General features: G+C 32.2%; 1 protein-coding gene across 2 annotated transcripts in view; it reads left to right on the top strand.

The window, feature by feature from the left end:
* LOC113391970 (irregular chiasm C-roughest protein-like) overlaps positions 1 to 8,426 on the top strand; it is a 97,223-nt gene extending 88,797 nt beyond the window's left edge. Inside the window, exons 14-22 of one of the 2 annotated variants that reach the window (XM_026628133.2) lie at positions 148 to 301; positions 872 to 1,104; positions 1,848 to 2,030; positions 4,916 to 5,102; positions 6,567 to 6,632; positions 6,803 to 6,886; positions 7,096 to 7,187; positions 7,351 to 7,444; positions 8,125 to 8,426. In XM_026628133.2, the coding sequence (XP_026483918.2) occupies positions 148 to 301; positions 872 to 1,104; positions 1,848 to 2,030; positions 4,916 to 5,102; positions 6,567 to 6,632; positions 6,803 to 6,886; positions 7,096 to 7,187; positions 7,351 to 7,444; positions 8,125 to 8,144 (1,113 nt within the window). In that variant the 3' untranslated portion in view covers positions 8,145 to 8,426. Of the gene's footprint in view, positions 1 to 147; positions 302 to 871; positions 1,105 to 1,847; positions 2,031 to 4,915; positions 5,103 to 6,530; positions 6,633 to 6,802; positions 6,887 to 7,095; positions 7,188 to 7,350; positions 7,445 to 8,124 lie in introns of both variants that reach the window. The other variant, XM_026628132.2, reaches the window with a different exon arrangement.
* The last annotated feature ends 12,557 nt before the right edge of the window (positions 8,427 to 20,983 follow it).

Here is a 20,983-nt window from a genome sequence, read left to right as displayed (position 1 = left end):
CTATCTTTTGGTACTAGTACATTGACTGGTTGTTATAGAAACTAAAAAGATTTAATATAGAAACAAAGGTTACAGTCTTGTTTTGTTATTTGTATTATTAGTATGGTGATAGAAAAAATTGATATTTTAAATGAAAATGTTGTACAGGAATATGTATTCTTAGAAGAATCATTACCAGATGGACTAACGAAATCTACACTGGTTATCAGAAAAAGTGAAGCGAAGCATTTTGGTCCATATAATTGTACAGCATTAAATGCCTATGGAAGTGACAGCGCGGAAATAAACCTTATACCAGACAGTGAGTATTTATTTTGCAATAAGTTTTTTTTTTTTTAATTTGTAATTTGGTATCGGTCTTAAAAGCGAATCTTAATTTATCACGTAGCTAAATTTTATATATATCAATATTATGGCAAATAAAAGTCTTACAGTTAGCATTTTTAAATGTATTTAAATGACCACCTATAAATCTCGTTTTAAAAAGGGTTTTTGGACCTTATTTTTCTAATTCTGATTATTAGATATAGATATGGCAGATTTAAGTCTGACACATGTGTATTATCATGATATTTTAACCGTCGAACACCTGTTTAATTATAAACACAAATTAGGGACATAATCTTTGATTAAGAATCACGTATTCTAATCATTAGCCTTTTAATAGTCTTTTTTTTATTAAAAATGTAATTAAAGTTAATATATTTAATGAATATTACTAAGACTATTCATTAATAGAAATGATTTCATTAGATAGATAGATTTCATGATTGATGAATAAATTTTATATCGTTAGACGAAAAGAAAAAAATGGTTCAAGCAATTTTAAGTTCAAATGATTCTTCCGATGGTAATAAAATATTCGTTACAGAATCAATTCCATTTGTAGTCATCGTTGGAGCTGGTTCTTCGATAACCGTAGTTATTCTCATTATTATGCTCGTTATAATGCTGTGTCATCGAAGAACGAACAGATCAGACGTGAAAAAACCAGATATAACCGAAGTTGGTAAAACTTGCGATCAGTACAAAGATAGTGATCGAAATTCTAATATGAGTGACTTGAAATTGGAGCTGAGACAGGTTGAAGGAAGCTGTGATATGGTAAGAAATGTTAGGTTAATTAATATAGTATTAGATTAAAAAAAAATAATAGTTTAAATCATAGTACAAGTTTTTTTGAACTGATATTATAGCTACTGTAAAATATATATATTTTTGCTTTTGTAAATTTAATAATATTTCGCCGGATAAAGTGTAAATATGTATGTTATATCTATTTATAGTGGCACTCTACAAAGAGAGCCACTATAAAACCGGTATAATAAACTTATGTTTATTCTACGGCCCTGGACTTGAGTTCGCATTTTTTGGTAGAACCAAACACTTATTAAATTGTGTTATATTTACTAGGCCATACATTTTTTTATATATATACATACTAGATGTGCCCGCGACTTCGTGCGCGTTGTTTGAATTTAAGTTATTTGGATATTGTAGCGTGATTTTATTTTTATTCTATATATAATTCTAAAATAAAAGTTAGTTACTTCTTATTACATCCGCTATCTGCCAGTGAAAGTCCCGTCGAAATCGGTTCTGCCGATCCAGAGATTAGCCGGAACAAACAGACAGACAGACAAAAATTGTAAAAATTGTTATTTTGGTATATGTACCGTGTATACATAGATATGCATTTAGTAAAAATGGGTTATTTTAATATTACAAACAGACACTCTAATTTTATTATATGTATAGATGTATATATAAAAAAATGTATTACTTATTTAGTATTGATTAAAGACTTTGCAGTTAAGTAAAATTCTAAACCATCAATCGTATTATAGGATATTTCAAACAACGGCTCGGAAACGGAACTTCACACAACGTTGCACTTGGCAACTAATTTGGGACTTCCATTAGCTGGACCGGTTCCGTTACCAGAAACCGGCTACGACAATGAGCTGATGAAACAATACCAGAGATACAGTGGTGATTTCAATCAGCCCTTACATAACATCCATTTTAAGGTAGTTATATATTTATACCCTAAATCAATTGTCCATAGTAAAGTATCCTTACAGGGTTGAAAAGAGTTTAATATATTTTTAATACATTGTGTTTATGAAAACTATTCTGACTTGTAAAGCTATTCTGTACATTGTACTCGAAACTCATCGCAGGACAGAAAGTGATATACGACATTGACTATGGTAATACTTATAAAACATTATGGCACGCATTTAAACAGCGAATCACCGTGAGGCAGTATCCAAGATTTTTCGAACTGAGTTCTTTCATAATAGTACTGATGGGTGTACCAACATCGGATCATTGTGAGAAACACTAGTTTAAAATAAATGAAGAGGGATTGTTGACAGGTAAAAAAGTCGTTGACGGATTCTCTTAGCCACGGATATTTTAGTCAAACGATACATTCCAAGCTACGGTGTTTACAAGTGTACAGTAACAATTTAATTTAAATTCTTTTGAAGACCAATTTGATGAGTATTAATTACTTGGTGGTAGGGCTTTGTGCAAGCCCGTCTGGGTAGGTACCACCCACTCATCAGATATTCTACCGCCAAATAACAGTACACTGTATTGTTGTGTTCCGGTTAGAAGCGTGAGTGAGCCAGTGTAATCACAGGCACAAGGGACATAACATCTTAGTTCCCAAGGTTGGTGGCGCATAGGTGATGTAAGGAATGGTTAATATTTCTTACAGCGTCTTTGTCTATGGGCGGTGGTGACCACTTACCATAAGGTGGCCCATATGCTCTTCCGCCAACCAATACCATAAAAAAAAAGACGAGTTTGTCATGTAACTGTACTTTTGTCTCAGGACATAAGTACGGTATCAAACTTTGGACAGCGGTACAGTGGTGTACTGATTTAAATCATTACCTTTCTATTAAAGTTTAGCACCACCCTCTTATTCAGTCACTGCGATCCATTACGGACTATAAACAGGCTGTAACAAACCAATGATCCGTTCATGTTTTGGCTTCATGCCACTTGAAAATTACGACATTAAACAACACCGTTGTGTTGCGGAATTTAAATTCATCTGAGATATGTCCTCGACCATGTACAAATGTAGGCCATCCACAATGATGTCATCTGTTACTATTGTGCACGCCAGCTATTTGTTCGAGTCAAAGCGCGATGCTTTACACTGGACAATGACGGAGCACTAAATCAGTTTTCGTATCAAAATATACTTTATTCGAGTGGACTCTTTTGAATATGTTTTACAAGTATGCATAATTTGTCTGCTTAAATATTTAACGTTAACTGTTTATATGCATTATTTTAATATATTATATAATTTATTCATTTTAGTTAAGATAAATTTACGATGAAAACTGAAATTGGTTTGAATTATACAGTGCGATTCTGTAAGAACTAATCTCATATCGAACTCGTGAAATGTTGATAACCCATTTTGATACGTGCATCTAATAATTTTTATAATTATTATATAGTTCAGTAAAATCTGAGTCCTAACCGATTTGATCCGAGAGATCAGGTACATGCTAAATGCGCTCCAAGATCGAAAGAGCAAAATAACCATCAATGATAGGTTAAAAATGTATAGGACCTTAATTGTGCTATTCATTTTTTTTTGAGCTTAAATAATCAACAAAAAAGCACCTTATCATAATTCTCGTATCACAACTCACAACCGAGTTATCGCAATAAAACTAAATTCAAGTCATTCAAAGGTCGACAATTTCAAGTTAAGCTTTTCTAAGGTCCTCCTACTACATATCCAAAAATCAGTCTTCTCGGTTCATTTGCTTTTCCAAATGTATGTAAGGACTGGACTAATAGACAATGTCGCGTATCAAATACATACATTTCATGCTCTATAGGAACACCTACTGACCATTTTTTTATATCAAATTCCATCCAAAACTTATATGGTAACTATACATGGTAACCGAATTCTAAAGAAACAACCCATAATATATCGATTTTTTTGAATAGATAGATTACATTAGATCTAAGTATTTCTAAAAGATACAATACTGCTCTACAAAAAATGGTTTTGTCACATCAATGATGAGATCCCATTCAAAATGAATTATAAGTTTTATTTTCAGGAATAAATAAAAATTTCAACTGAAATTAAATTCGATATTTAAATTATCTTTTTAACGAATTAACTTAAAACTATGTTTTAACTTTTATTTAACTTAAAACTTAGTCATGTAAAGAAACAACTTTTATTATAACTGAAGAAGACTAGCTATCAGTTTTAATTAGTTATATCAGTCCTCGGTTACTTAAGAGAAGGAAATCTTCTAAAACTGGTTCCTTATAAAGTAGTTGGTGAAATAATTCAAGACGTGACTTGAATTTTAGAATAGGAACCGTAATTTGATACAGAATCCGATGAAACTGAGTCAACACTAAAATTTGCATATCATTAAGATAATTGTTAGGGCGTTATTAATTCTAAATCTACTATCATTTTGTCGTGTAAACTAATAAAATACCTAACTAAGATTGGATATATTTAAAAACCTTCTCGCGATCTGCTTAGTGCGTTTTAGACGATTAAAAATGCAGAGAATCTTCATAAGCCACATTTGGGAAGTTCCTTAAGCCAACCGAAGTAGAGCATATTATATTGCATAAGTCTCATAAACCGATAGAATTTCATATCCGATACGACCAGAAACATGGCAGGCGTATGACCAATGGATGCACGTATTTTCCGAAGCATGAGACTACCAGACTATGGGGACTAGCATTGAGACTCTCTTGAAACTCTTCGCTCAACTCGTGCTTGAAATCAGAACCTACTCTAAAAACTAGCCACTAGACCAATAACAGTAATATTTAGGAACATTGTTCGTATGATTATTATTAATTACAGAATCAATAATAAAATCCCTCTTTACAGACACACGACCAGAATGGGTACGTACCTTATGTGGACTATTCTAGAGACTACGCTCCACCTCAGTCCAATGACTCCATGACGGGGTCTTTATCCAGAAGTACTGATGCTTCTACATATCAGAGCCATTGTGGTTCTTTGAATCGACAAGGCAGCTGTGGCCGGCTTGGAGGAATGATAGGACCAGATGGTGAGTACGAGTAATTGTAATGTAACAGATTGTAAATTTCCCACTGCTGTACTAAGTCCGATTCTCCCTTTGAGGAGAAGATTTGAAGCTAATTCCTCCACGCTACTCCAATGCGGGTTGGTTTTTATACAAGGGCCGAATTTAACTTGGTGGTAGGGTTTTGTGCAAGCCCGTCCGGGTAGGTACCACCAACTCATGAGTTATTTTACCGATAAACAACAGTACTTAGTATTGTTGTGTTCCGTTTTGAAGCGTGACTGAGCCAGTTTACAAGCACAAGGGACATAACATCTTAGTTCCCAAGGTTGGTGGCGCATTGGCGATGTAAGGAATGGTTAATATTTTTTCCAGTGCCATTGTCTATGAGCGGTGGTGACCATTTACCATCAGTTTCTAAATTCGTAAAAAATATTTTGAATAAACGCGAAGTTTCGCGGTAGTCCCACTAATCCATAGTGAATACTCATACATTATTCAAAATCTTAACAAATGATATCGCCTCAATTTAACGTTACAGTTGTTTAATTATTTTAGTCCTCTGGTTGGAATAGTCTATGGGTGGACTATTTAATGGAATAACCGCTTAGCATAGATGGTACACTAAGTACCTCATAATCCCTTTGGTAGTATTGTTTTAGGAACGTTGTATTTATATGCAAGGCGTCGTGGAGCGTTAAGCTTAAATTGACATTTGTTTTGTACCTATAACAATATTAGCTTAGTCATACTTTACCTGGAATATTATGAAGCTTATCATGTACCGATAAGCCAAGATGGTTCAGTGACTGGAACACGTGAATCTGAACCAGATGTTGCGGGTTCAAACCCCGCAGCATCACTTTGTGTTTTTAATTAATCTCTACTAAATAAAGTTAAGCAAGCATGTATACCAGAAAGTATTGGATGTTTTTCTGCCTCAAGTGTATCCAAGTGTAGAATTACATCTAACATAATGTCAATGTAGTGGAATAAGTTCCATCTTCTATTTAGAAGTATGGAGAGGAGACTTTGGCTCAGTGTGGGGTATTTACGGACTGTGACTTTAATAAAACATGTTTGTTTGTGAGTTCACTTGATACATTCTTCTTAAAACATTCAGACTTATGACGCAGTCTTTCCTTTGACATTGAAATTGTAGAATATTTTTTAACTTCAGTACATTATTCAGCAAATCAGACCAAAACCAGTTTTGTTTTTTTAAATTAAAAATACAGTTTCATTTATTAGAAAACTTATGATATATAACTTATAGAAAATTTATGATATATGACAAAACGAGTATCTGTACTTGCTTTGTGCGTGTGAGTAGGAGTGTGAGTGTGAGTGTAGGTGTATGTATGTATGTATGTGTATATGTGAATGTTACTCACACATGCACAATAATTTATTTGATTGTTTTTTTAAGTTTAATAAATGGATTTTTAACAGTAATACCGATGGCTAACCCTGGAGTTATAATGACAGGAATGGATGTGAGGTACGCGGCGACTTACGGAAATCCATACTTAAGAGGGAACGCCGGACCTTTACGTGAGTTTTAATTTTTTTATTTTTTATTAATGTAGTATATTTGGGTAATCTGGATCACCTGACGGTAAGTTATCATCACCACCTACAATACATTGCCATGTACTGCCGTTTAGACTTTATTTTTTTAGTTAAATATAAAAGTTATAGGCTTAAATATATTTTTGTTGCAGCTTACGTTCCTTCAGTAAATAATGCAGCTAAAAACGCACCACCGCCGTATTATACACTAAGAAACACGAATCATCGTCCACCAAGTAAGTTTGTTCTCATCAACTACAATAGCATAAAATCTAACAATATTCTTTAGAATTATAATCATATCTAAAGTAATTATATTTATAGAATTTAAAAAAAAAATTTAAAAATTAATATAGCAACTTTTTTTTAAATATTGGTATTCCTACAAATAAGTTATTAGTGATACGTTGTTTCGATAAAAAAAAAAAATTATGATAATCCTTAGGTACATCGGTGACATCACCATCTTCATCATCAACGAGACCCTTCACCAGTCCGCCCATTTCATCACCTACTAATAATAGTGCTCAGCCCCAAGTAAGTAATTATTATACCTAATTATTTATTTATTGTAGTTTATTGAAACAAATCTTTAACTTGAGATTTGACTTAAATTAAACCGTCTTTAGTTTCAATAATATTGTGTAGAGCCTTTATTTAAGACAATTGAATACAAATTTTGATTGTTTTGTTGATTTAGGTGCCTAAAACCCCCCCACAAGCGTCCGGGGCGTTGTATATCCTTCCACCGACCAGACAGGGGAATATGCATTCGTCGCAAATATCTACCAAAGGTAACTCAACTCGATATTTGTATTAAATACTCGTATTTTATTTTTGTAACTTCAATGCAACGCCGCCGTCTAGGGATGCGGAAATTCTCAACTCTGATCTTGACCCCTTGGGCTATAGTCCACTTCTGGCTGAAGCTTTACGCTTAGTTGGAGGGGAAATGGAATATCAAAGCTGCCTTCAAAATAGGCACGAAAAAAATGAAATCTAGTACAGTATCCAAGTGACGTCAGTTTAGTATTATGGATATTTTTAAAAGTAATTTCTGAAATGGAATTTATTCATGATTTCCTTCGTATTAATGGCCATTTTAGTTTTGTTTGACTTTTGCTCTGCAATTTACAAATGTAGAAATACTGGTTGTTTTTGTTCTCTTATTGAATATATTTTGTAAATTATATTTTATGTTGTAATAACTGATGTGTATTTTACATAAATATACAAACATATGGGTATTAAAATTGATTTTGTTTCTATTGAATATGGACGATCAGTTTTGGATTATTGTTTGAGTTCATTTATTTATATTGAAAAATGTTTTGATTTGATTTGATATAATAAATTTATTGAATGAAAATATATAACACACTTAACCTTTCTCAAGCTTAAATATTTTGACATACTACATATTAGTAAACATTTTACATGTTTATAGTTTTAAATTAATTCTTTTCTCCCACAGGTTCCGGAACTCACGTGTAACAACAAATAAAATAAACATTTAGAATACGAATAAATATGGTTTTAAACCGTCTTAATAGGATGAAAAGCTTTATTCGAAACTAGTTAAATAGGACGTTTATTACATTTTGAAGTATTCAGTATACTTCTAGGTATTTTCTAATGTGTCATTTATTTGTAAACGATCCTAAAAAGCCTAACTTTAAAGCTTTAAGTATAAATATCAAAGATTTGAATTCAACTTTAAGTTATCTTTTTAAGTATATCTTAAGGGCGACTACAGACGATCGACAGGACTGTCTTAGATAACAATAGTGGCCAAAAAGAAATTAAAATTAGTTAGACAGTATTGTATAGTTTTTTTTATAATTATTAACTGGATTTTTTTGGCAATGTTTATTACTATCTTGATATTGTAAATTAAAGAAGATTTTTGCCGCTAAGCAACATTGCATCGGTGAGTGACTCAGTGATGATGTATTGATGACGTAAAGAATTATTTTAAATACTTATAGTGTCTGTATTTGTAGATGACGACTTACTATCAAAATACCTTTTTCACTGTTTGCCTTTTGGTTACAAAATAAAAAAAAAACTATTCACTGCCAACAAAGGAGTTCGGTTTTAAGTGGAACGTCATCCTTTTTAATTCTGAATTATATGAAGTTATAAAAAAAATATCTTAAGATCGTCTCGTCATGTCCGTTTAACTTTAGGATTTAGTTATCGTGAACTTTGTATACAAAATTATTACGATTTTTTTAACTACTGAAAAGGGCATAATTTTTATCTTTAAATAGCAACACTATCTACTAGAAGTCGTTTAATTTTTACTACTATGACTATGATTACTGACTTTGATCATATGTTTAATTCGAGTAACATGCATTTTTGTATGTAATCGTTTATATTTTTTGATTAAATAATATGAATTTCACGAATAATATCAATTATTTACTAAGACTGATGATTTGTAAAATATTTCTAAATATAGTAATTTTAATAGATTTCGATGACGTTTTTTTTATGACTGCTATTTTATAGATTAATTTTAGCTTTATAAAGAGATCTCATGTAAATATAATAGACGAAATAAAAAATATTCGAAATTGACGTTCGTGTATGATCAGCTTAAGGGCAGCTTTAATAAGGATAGTCACACAGTTAATCAGTTATATAACAATAATATTTACGTGTGTGTATGTATATATGTTTGATATAAACAACATAGTCAACGTCAACGACAAGATCAGTGTTCTTTCAAATATTCACAAATCACAATAGGTCTCAAAACATTCAGTGTTGAAACATTGGAACAGTTCCCAGGAATAGTCGCGGCTAACGCTCACTAAGCAATTGAACTGAAAGCACGCCGACCACTCGCCACTCAGAATCCGCTCAGCGCCATTTGGTGACATTAGTGTCACGATTCCAGTGATGAAATATAGAAAGCCTTACAATGTCCGTATTCGATATTAATTCATAAGTCTTCTAAGGAAGAATCCTTATATATAGATTTATTTTGTAACGCAATTTTATTTTATGTTCATGAGTCTTAATATGGATACATGTATTTATTAAAGTTGATGTATCTGTTCAATTTTCTATTTGGGTTCGCAATTATGAATTTGTGATTATGTAAGATATTACGAGCCTGTTTTTAGTTTCAGTAAACTATTTCGTTTATTAAACGAAATTGTTAGTAAACTTTTGAAGGGATGTTTTAAATTAGACGAAGAAATGTTAATATTTGGGGTGATTTTTATGAAATTAATTATAACATGAATTCTTGCCATTCCTTAAGCTGTTCATACATTAGGTTACAAGGAAATAAAAAATAATTTGCATTTTTTTTTTAAATAGATTATTTTTTTTTTATTAAAGATTGTTGATAAATTTATCAAAATTAAAAAGTAGTATAGTGAATACAATGTAAATAGAAAAAAAATCCGATGTGGATTAAATTAAGGCATAAGCCACACTTGCGCGATGTAGTGACAAAATTTTCACAAGAATGTAAAGTATCATCTTTGAGACAAAAGTGAGATATCCCCAACATCGAGAATTTTATCTTTTATGGTAGCACGAATCGCGCATGTGTGACCCATCCTTAATAGTGTTTTGTAGAATAATCGTGTATTAATGGTAATGGTTTGACAAATGAGTATGTTGATATTTGACGATATGGAAATAAAAAAGTTTTTACTGAATTTAGTCTTTTATTTTTTAAATCCATTTTAAATATACCAAAATAAAGTTATGCTACATTTGCATGGACTTTTGTATCCAGTATGTTAAGAGTCTTAATACTCTTGCACTTCAATGCTGTATTTTTCGCGAGAATTTAAATTAATTTATATATAAATTATATCTAATTATATACATACATATGTATATGCATGTGTACATATATATCAAGCACTACATATAATACATTATTTTATTTCAAATACATAATTATTTCACTGAAAGCAATTTATATAATTATGTTTATTTCTGCTATGTACACCCCTACCTCATTTTACCTCTGTTTCTTTCCTCCACCTTAAGGTTGCCTGAAAGAGATCGTTGCTTAGCGATAAGAGGCGGTCGCCTCTTGTGCATCTTTCTTGAATTCAAATGATGTATGTGTTTATTGTTTTTCTTTTCTTTTTATGATATAAGTAAGCGTACGAGCACATGGGCCACCTAATGATAAACGGTCACCACCGTCCATAGACAATAGCGCTGTAAGAAATATTAATGAATCGTTACATCGCAAATGCGCCACCACCCTTAGCAATTAAAATGTTATGTCCCTCGTGCCTGTAGTTACACTGGCTCACTCACCATTCAAACTGGAACACAACAATACTGAGCACTGTTGTTTAGCGGTAGAATATCTGATGAGTGGGTGGTACCTACCCAGAAGGGCTTGCTCAGAGCCCTGTAATGGTATAAGGAAACCTTTATTACATACATATAAAAATTTAACCTTCTCCTTGATCTTAGAAAAATCTTTTGCCTAAGCAGTGAGACATTTGACGAGTCAGACAGTTTTGAAGTGATAACTTCTTATGAGAGGGTAAACTGTTTCGTTACGTAAAGCGATGCGGCGGCAGGTCTGTCTGGCTTCCCTTTTTCTTACGCATACGGCAGCGGTACGCAGGCAGTAATGATACTAATAATGTACATACACAAAATTCTAACGTACATATTCAAAAATTGTAACTTCTTAGTTACAAGTTGAATATGTACATTAGAATTGAAAATTGTAACTAAGAAGTTTTTTCGGGTAGGTGACAAAAAAAAGACAACACGCTTTTATATGAACTCTTATTAATAATAATAATAATAAATTGCAAGAATAATAATTAAACAAATAGAAATGTGCTAATTGTGTCCCCTAACTGCCAGCTAATCTCCATAGCACGAATTAATCATTCAAAAGGAAATAAAGAAAAAGAACACTGAACAAATATTTATAGAATTAATAATTGCACTATGGAGTCCATCAAGCACTCAATTCAGGACCTGACAACACTTTAACACACGGATGGCTGAATTTAAAAAATCTCTTTAGGGTTCCATTCCAGCTACAAGGCCAAACTCCAACATTGCGGCTCAATTTAACACCTTCAGAGTCTTTGTTCTTTCTGCATTAGAAGGCCTTCAGATGCAAGTTGAACTCTTATCGAAGCAATACAACCAGCTGGAGATGCGAAGTATTCGAAGTATTCGAAGAAATTTAATACAATCAACTATCTTAATAAATTACCCATCCCTGATAATCCTCCTTTCCAATTCAGTTCTGTCACCATTAGCGAATTAAAGAAGCACATTCATAGCATTAAATCAGGCTCAATTGGTTGTGATGAAATAAGTCGAAAACTGATTCTCCTTACCCTTAACAATATTTTACCTAGTTTATGCAATATATTTAATTATTCCCTGTCAAGTGGTACGTTCCCTTCTCTATGGCGCAAAGCTATAGTGATTCCTATTCCTAAAATTTCCAATCCCTCGCTACCTTCTCATTTTAGCCCGATATCTGTTCTTCCTTTTCTCTCAAAGGTGTTAGAGCTTGTAGTTCATTATCAATTAAGTAAATTCCTCTCAGTAAATAAAATCCTCTGCCCTTTCCAATCTGGGTTTAGAAAAGTTCATAGTACAGTTACAGCTCTCACTAAAGTATGTGATGTGATGTGTGAATGTGTGATGTGATGATATACGTTGCGGAATTGATAACAAATCCGTAACTATACTAGCTCTCTTAGACTTCTCAAATGCCTTTAATACCATCGACTACGACATATGCTTGGCAATCGTAAAATCTCTAAATATAGGTTCTACTCCTATTAATTGGTTTCGCTCTTCCTACTTAATCGACAGCAATGCATAAAGGCAAATAGTAGTTTTTCACCTTATTTAGATATTCCTTCTGGTGTTCCGCAAGGTGGTGTACTCTCTCCCCTCGTCTTTTCTATTTTTATTAATACTCTCTCCACACTTATCTCTTCCTCCTATCATCTATATGCTGATGATCTTCAAATTTATGTTACCGCTCACTTGGACGGTATTGATGAGGCTGTTGCACCTTTGAATAATGATTTGGCTAAGAGGCTCTGACAGCATACACAACCTGCGTTCTAGTGAGGATAACAAACTAGTAACACCCTGCAGCCGGACACAAACCTACAGCAACTCTTTCACTGTGAAAACCGTCAAACTTTGGAATGCACCACCCACTGATATACGTCAGTCTAAATCCTTGTCCATCTTTAAGCATCGTTTGAAAAACTATTATCTATCCATATCTAAATAATGTATTTATGTATGTAATAATATGTAGTTTATAGTTATGTATATATATATTGATAGTCTATAATTATATACTATATCATTATGTGTGTGTTATTGGGATGTAGCTATGTGTAGTTTATTATTATATAAATATTTTTTATCTCCTCTTTTTATCTATTTCTGCACGTACCTGTTTTCGTTCTAAGCTTCTATCACCAAAGGTTGTCTGTGAGAGATCGCTATAAGCGATAAGACCGCCTTTGCGCACTATTTATCTAATGTTTTGAGTTTATATTATGTATTAATAAATAAAAAATAAGAATAAAATATATTTCATAATAAATAATAGATTTTATAAATAAATAATCTTTCCTCACATTATCATATCAATATACATAAATTTAGTAATAACCTAAGATTTTATCACGTTAAATAATTTCAATATTGAATAGTTTAAGTGAAGTTACGCACACGTATTTTTTTTAAAGAATATTCGTTTTCTTACGTCATTAGTAAATAAACGTTCAATTGATAAAATCAAAACATTTTCAAATATTGAATTTTTGCCGCTGACTCCGAGTCTACTCTTATGAATAGAAAAGTGGGTCCTTGAGAGGGCGGTTATACCCCTTCCGACACGAAACTTATATGAATTTTCTCTTTTAGGGTGCTAAGAGGTGAAGCCCTTATATTCCATTCTTTTGTGTGGAGAGGTCTCGTTATTAAAATGTATGAGGCACAAAACATTGATTTTAACAAGATCTTTTTTTTCTGTTTTTTCCATTTGATATCATTAACATCAAATAACTTTCGACTGATTTTTGTATGGCTTTACTTTTTCAACATAAGAGTTGTTTTTCGGACTTCTTAACTGCAAAGCCAATTGTAAAAACATCCAGTAAATGACCCACTGCTGGGCTAAGGCCTTTGAGAATACACCACGCAGTTCCAATGTGGATAAACATGAGGCAGAATTTAATGAAATTAGACACATGCAAATTTCCTCGACATTTTCCTTAACCGCCGAGCACGAGATGAATTATAAATGAATGAAAATTCAGTGAAAAAGTTGTGCTTTCCTGATTTTGGATCCTCGATCATTATCATTGGTTAAGATGCACGAACTCTGACCACTGGGTTATCTGTACATAAAAGATATATCAAAACATGCAGCGTGTTTCCGAGACAGGTTTAGTATATAAGCTGCGCTTCACAGTTTCGCTCGATTTGAAGTTCGACTACGCGCAGTTTTATGTTTTCATATAAAAATAAACCAAATAGTCTTATTTATTCTTTACTAGGACCTTACTAGGCGATTTAAGAGCATGTAAGCCCAGTGTATTTAGCCAGTAATTACAAACACTACATGACCTTGAAATATTTTTAGTATTTATTTTGGATTGTTATGTGAAAAAAATTATTTGCACAAACTATTATTATTTTTACCAATATTGTAGAGTTACAAAAGTTAACTTGGACTGATGTATGTATAACATTCTCAGGTTTATTTTAAAAGATAGATATATCTGTTGCTGTAGACATTTTGAAGGCTGTTTACGACCTACGATTCAAAAGTTCGTTGATATTTTATTTGTTATCATTTATTAAGTATACGGAAACTAACATTATAAATTTAATAAACACTTCGTTCAAGAATATTGTATTAAATGTATAGCTGCGACCGGTTCTTAATATAGATTCTTACTACTGAGAAGAATCTACAAAAAACTTCCTAGTTATTCATTTTCACCTACGACCTAACATAGATTTGTTGATCAAATACTACTTATTTTCGTACTTGTAACTATAATTAAAACGAATTTCATAGTATATCATATTTATGATATAGGTAGGCGGATGTTCAAATGGTACATCTGATGGTAAGTGGTCACCACTGCAGACAGTGGTGCAATATTAAATTTTAAACATTTCATACATAACCAACGCCCCACCATCCTTGGGAACTGAGATTTTATGTGTCCTTGAGTCTGTCATACTGGCTCACTCATTGACGATAGAATATATCGTATTTTAAAATCAATAAATACTAATTTCACACTTTTCATTATGTATATAATATAATCTTGTATTGAGTAATATGCCTTATTTATTAATGAAATATCCAAAATTTAAAATTGGAAAACATCAAATATTGTAAGAATGAGTACATAATACATAAAAAAAAACATTTAAGAATAAATATTTGTATTGCATACTTCATAACGTACATATTATATCGCTAAGCAAAGCTTAGTACTTTTGTAATCTGGTTAAAAGTGAGCCAGTCATTATAGTATAAGGGATAGAACATCTTAGTTTTCAATAACAGTGGCGCTTAGGATGTTTAAAGGACTGTTAATATTACCTAGTTGTCGCCCGCGGCTTTACAAGCGTCGCGGTATAAAAAAGTATGTCTATTTTCTTCCTTGAAGTTCAAATTAGGATATATAAATTCGGAAGACGTGCGTCTTCTGAATTTATAAAGACAGACAGAGTTGCTTTTATAATATTATAATTCCCAGTCTGCCTACCAGTATTCAATAAAAAAACACAAGAAATTTCGCTTAATATAATTACGTTCAGCTTACAACATTAAATATTAAAATAACCGGTAGGTGTAACAATATAATTACTTGGAATAATTATGGTCACATTTTATATACGAAAAATACTTAACTGTTATTAAAATATCAGGATTTATAATATATCGCACGTTTGCACGTGCAAAATAATTATTAATTGCTTTCTTCCTTTAATCATGTTCGGTAACTGTAATTTTATAAAAAAATAATTCTCAAAAAGGAGAATATTAAAGCAACGTTATTAATTTGAATTTCGAATTATTTTTTGCTTTTTCTTGTTCTATTTAACATGAACATTCGGGTAACAGGCTACTATGAAGGTGGTCACTTAAATCGGTCAAATCGTTGGTACAATCAAACGCAAACTACAGTGTAGAAAGTTGAACCTTGGAACAGGTTCAAGGTTTACAATTTATTACGCAAGCATCCGCTAAGGAAGGATGTATGGAATTTTAAATTTTAGGAGCTAAATGGGAGAGTTATCTTTCTATATATAAAAGGGAAATACCAGTCAATGATTAATCACGAAATCTCAAAAACCTATATAATACCTGCAAAATTGAAATTTGGCAGGTTCCTTATATGCTGTGAGAACATCCGCTAAGAACGGATTTTACGAAACTCCACCCCTAAGGGGGTAAAACGGCGGTTTGAATTTTTATGTTTTATAAATTGCGTGCGGGTAAAGCTGGATTTTCAGCTGCTATTTATATAAATTTTGTCCGTACGAAATCGGGTCACACATCTATATAAATATATAAATACGTTTTAGAGTAACTTAAAAACAATCAACGGAGTTAGGAGGTATGTCTTCGAAAAATATAAAGTTATACAGAATCTCAATCATCCGATAGCAGTACATTTATGTTATCATAACAAAAGCTGCGGCCAGACTTGGTTGAGATTGAACGTAAACAGCACAAGATTGCTTCCCTCACAATATCGTTATAAGGGCGAGTACATACTATTGTTGACGTTGGAAATCTAAAGCGATGTTTTAACTCAAAGAAAAAAAAACAATATAATACTTGTATTATTATTTTGTGAAATCTTTCTTAAAATTATTATTAGTAGTAAATAAGCAGGCTCTTCGAAAATGTTTGTACTGATTTAAGACGAATAAAAATGCAGATATTAGATGTTTAAATCAAAAATAAAATCACATTACGTGACGAAATGTCTTCCAAACAAACAACGAATTAAATAATAAAATCTAATTGTAATAATTATTTCACTGAATCGATAAAATAAATGTAATTTATTTTATTATTTAAATTATAAGAAAAGGCCAAAATTAATTGGGTTAGCAACACCAATATATGTGAAGTAGGAAATGGGTTAACGGCACGGATTCAAGCGAATTGACATTTTTGTGACGTTTTAGATAATTAAAAAAAAAATTATATAAAAATATTTTTGAATGTAACAAGGTTTAGTATAAAAGCAAAATAAAATTAAATAATTAATATATAACCTTTAAGAACGAGATAACTACTAATTAGTTTACGGTCGATTTTTCTCTATAGAATGATTTAGACGAAAGTTTCTTCGGACAATTCTTAATTGATTCTTGTCAAATAATTTAAAAGTGCTTTAAGAGTTTATCTGTAATGTATCGCCGATAAAATGAGTAATTCGTTGATGAATTAATTATTTCGAATGAATCTATATTCAGCTCCAGAAAGACGAGCGATAACACAACTTTTGCAGAAGATTGTTTAAGCAGTTAACCACTTCCCTCCTTAATGATCTTTCTTGGTAATAATAATCTTTATAACATGTCGGATATAACCAATTTTAACGCTTTATTACTTTTGTAATAATTCCAAATAACATTTAAAATAAAGAAATAAATAAATACGCGTACGACCAAGTACGAGTCGAACGGAAAGCAAAAAATCAAGTTTATTGTTTGACGACCTCCGTGGTCGAGTAGTGTGTACACCGGTTTTCATGGCCACTCCGAGGTCCTGGGTTCGATTCCCGGCCGAGTGGATGTGGAAAAAGTTCATTAGTTTTCTATGTTGTCTTGGGTCTGGGTGTTTGTGGTACCGTCGTTACTTCTGATTTTCCATAACACAAGTGCTTTAGCTACTTTTATTGGGATCAGAGTAATGTATGTGATGTTGTCCAATATTTATTGTATGGGAGCCCCTATAAATATATATTTTATTCTCTTTTTTAGTATTTGTTGTTATAGCGGCTACAGAAATACATCATCGTTGAAAATTTTAATTTTGGAAGTGTCATGGTTCATTATTCTGATGACAGGCGGACAGCGGAGTCTTAGTAATATATAGTTACCCGTCCCTGTTACCCTTTGGGTACGGAACCCTAAAAAACGACTTCGACACTCCGTCTTTAGATAATTTTATAAGTACTAGTACTTATATACCAAAACAAAGTTTTTTTTTCGTTTATTATATCTTGTTCCGTGGTTAAACCCCCGTTAAGACTAAAACCACATCTAATCTAACATTCGTGTAAACAAATGTAATATTAATCAATGGTAAATCCTATGTATATATAAACATATATCTTCAAATGCATCCGTCCAGCATATAAAGCACGATACGTTCATTTTCAGCGTATTTGTCGTAGTATCCTTCCTATTACTCTGGTCAGCACTCTGATCCCCACTCGTGGTATCTGCTCATGCTCTACTGTGATTGAACACAAACATTGCGCGATTGTTTTACATATGCCTTATGTCAAAATAATTGTTATAAACTATATTTTTTAAAGTTTCTAATAAAAGAAGGTCCCGTTGGTGAAAACCTCCTTTCGGAATTCAGTGTTTAATTTGTGTTTGTTATCATGATCTCGTGGTCGGATGAAAAATTTACAATAAGTATTGATATTAAAATTCTTTTAATAATTTTTGAATTTAATAACACAAATTATAGTATCTTGGAAATTGAGTCACTCATTTTTTTAATACATATTTTGAATATAGAAATCTATTAATTGGGCATAGATGTGTCTGGCCTTGAGCTGAAAAAAAAAAACAAAACTTCATTCTTGATTTGAAATATAACATAAACCAAACATATTCGACTGTAGGACAATTGACCAAAATTTCAATGTTCTGGTTATGTAATCATATTATATTAAATTAAATGTATTTATTATGACATAGATAAAGAAATATCTTTACCAATTATAGGAACCAAAACCTAGTAAGTTACCAGTAAGAACTAGTACTTGTATCAGGTGGCTCAGTACAACCGCTACAGTAATGTACGCTATGCCTTATCTTTTATTCTGAAATTGCATAATCTTAACTCCTTTCCTTTTTATACTTACTGTCTCACGTTAAACATATTAATTCCAAGGAGTTTTATCGTTAAAAAGATTTTATATATTTTTTTCATATATGTAATTTTCAAACATAGAATACTAATTTTTTTAATTACATTTAAGTGTTTGGTTTGGTATTATTTATAAGTGCAAACATCGTATTACATTTTTAGTTTAGTACACAAATTATTTTTAAATTTGGAATTAAATCTATAAACTTTAAAAGTTAAAGAACACGTTTAATATTGAATTTGATGAAGACTAAACTTGATATAAATTATTCTCAGACAGAACACATAAAAATATATTAAATAGATCTGCAATATATTATCTATATAATACTTGGTAATTTAGATATTATATTATTGGTTGACTGTCATAGGAGATGAAGGGAAACATCGTGAGGAAACGTTTGTTGCATGAAAATTTGTCTTAAACCCACCAATCTATAGTAGAGCAGCATGGTGGTGGTTTTTAGGTTGGCATTTAAATTGGTGGTACGGCTTTGTACTAGCCCGTTTGGATACGTACCACCCACTCATCAGATATTCTACCGCCAAACATTAGTATCCAGTGTCGTTGTGTTCCGGTTTGAAGGGTGAGTGATCCAGTGTAACTACGAGCACAAGAGACATAGCACCTTAGTCCTCAAGGTTGGTGGCGCATTGGCGAAGTAAAGAATGGTTAATATTTCTCACAGCGCCATTGTCTATGGGCGGTGGTGACAAAATACCAACTCCTATTGACCTAGGAGCTCACCAGAGGATCATTTGCCAGCTTACTTTTACTAAGTAGAATATCATTTGTATATATATATATATATCAAGTACATACTATTAGCATAGTACATACATATACATATATATATAATTTAGATATAAATGTAGATAATGTAATTGCAATGTATATTGGCGTAGAACGTCCTCAAACAGTAACTGTCGACGGATGTGCTAACAATGCAAAGCGGAAACGGCGTGTTTGAGCGAGTCCGGTCAATGAATTGTCCAACATTTGCTTAACCGCAGAGCAGTCTGCACTAATTCAGTCTTTATCCAAAAAGGAATAAAGGCTTTGTTACTTATTTAATGATAATATATGAAGGTAGGTCGAGATTTGTTCGTGTTTTGTTTATTTCAGATTTATCTATTTACATTAGCGGCCTGTAAATTTTCCACTGCTGGGCTAAGGCCTCCTCTTTAAGGAGAAAGTTTGGAACATATTCCAACACGCTGCTCCAATGCGGGTCAGTGGAATACACATGTGGCAGAATTTCGTTGAAATTAGACACATGCAGGTTTTCTCACGATGTTTTCCTTCACCGCCGAGCACGAGATGAATTATAAACATAAATTAAGCACATGAAAATTCGGTGGTGCTTGCCTGGGTTTGAACCCGAAATCATCGGTTAAGATGCACGCAGTCTAACCACTGGGCCATCTCGGCTCACTCCTTGTATGTTCATTTGAAAGATATTAAACAAATTCCAAATTTAATCACATTAATAATTACGGCGATCTTTTTATATGTTTATATATAAACTTATAAAAACACATGGATATTAGATGAAATATTCTACCGCTAAGCATCAAACTTAGTGTTGTTGTGTTCCGGTTTGAAGGGAGCGTGAACTGGTGTAGCTACAGGCACAATGGACACAGCATCTTAGCTCCCAAGGTTAGTGGCGGATCAGTGATGGAAAAATTGTTAATATTTCTTACAGCACCTATTTCTATGGGTGGTGGTGAACTCATATCACCAGGTGGCTCATTATTGCGTTCTTATTTTAAATATTAAAACATGGAATAGAATTAAAATTGGAACGCTTATAAAAATTTGTTCTTATATGAAACGTCTTGCCTAGAACTGACTATTTTATTAGCGGTTAAATTACATTACGCGCAAAAATTTTTGGACTAACATGAATATTTCTCTTGATACGTGCAGTTTGCCTTACAATGTCATATTTAATTGTCACAGATTTTGATACACATTAGAAGATGCTTTACTTAAGATAAATATTATAATTATGCTATGTACAGATACAATTCACGATATGAAATTAAAATTTATCAATGATTTCGAAGTTTGCGACACAAGGCGAAAATTTGCACCCCTCGGATGTGACGTTCAAAGTGTTATGCCAATGAAGTGTAGCGTCCAAGTAAATGCAGCTTCGAAATTCTTGTTTCGATATAT

The sequence above is a fragment of the Vanessa tameamea genome, chromosome 27 (assembly GCF_037043105.1).
Source record: "Vanessa tameamea isolate UH-Manoa-2023 chromosome 27, ilVanTame1 primary haplotype, whole genome shotgun sequence".
NCBI lineage: Eukaryota > Metazoa > Arthropoda > Insecta > Lepidoptera > Nymphalidae > Vanessa > Vanessa tameamea.
This window is presented reverse-complemented; position numbering and strand designations above follow the sequence as displayed.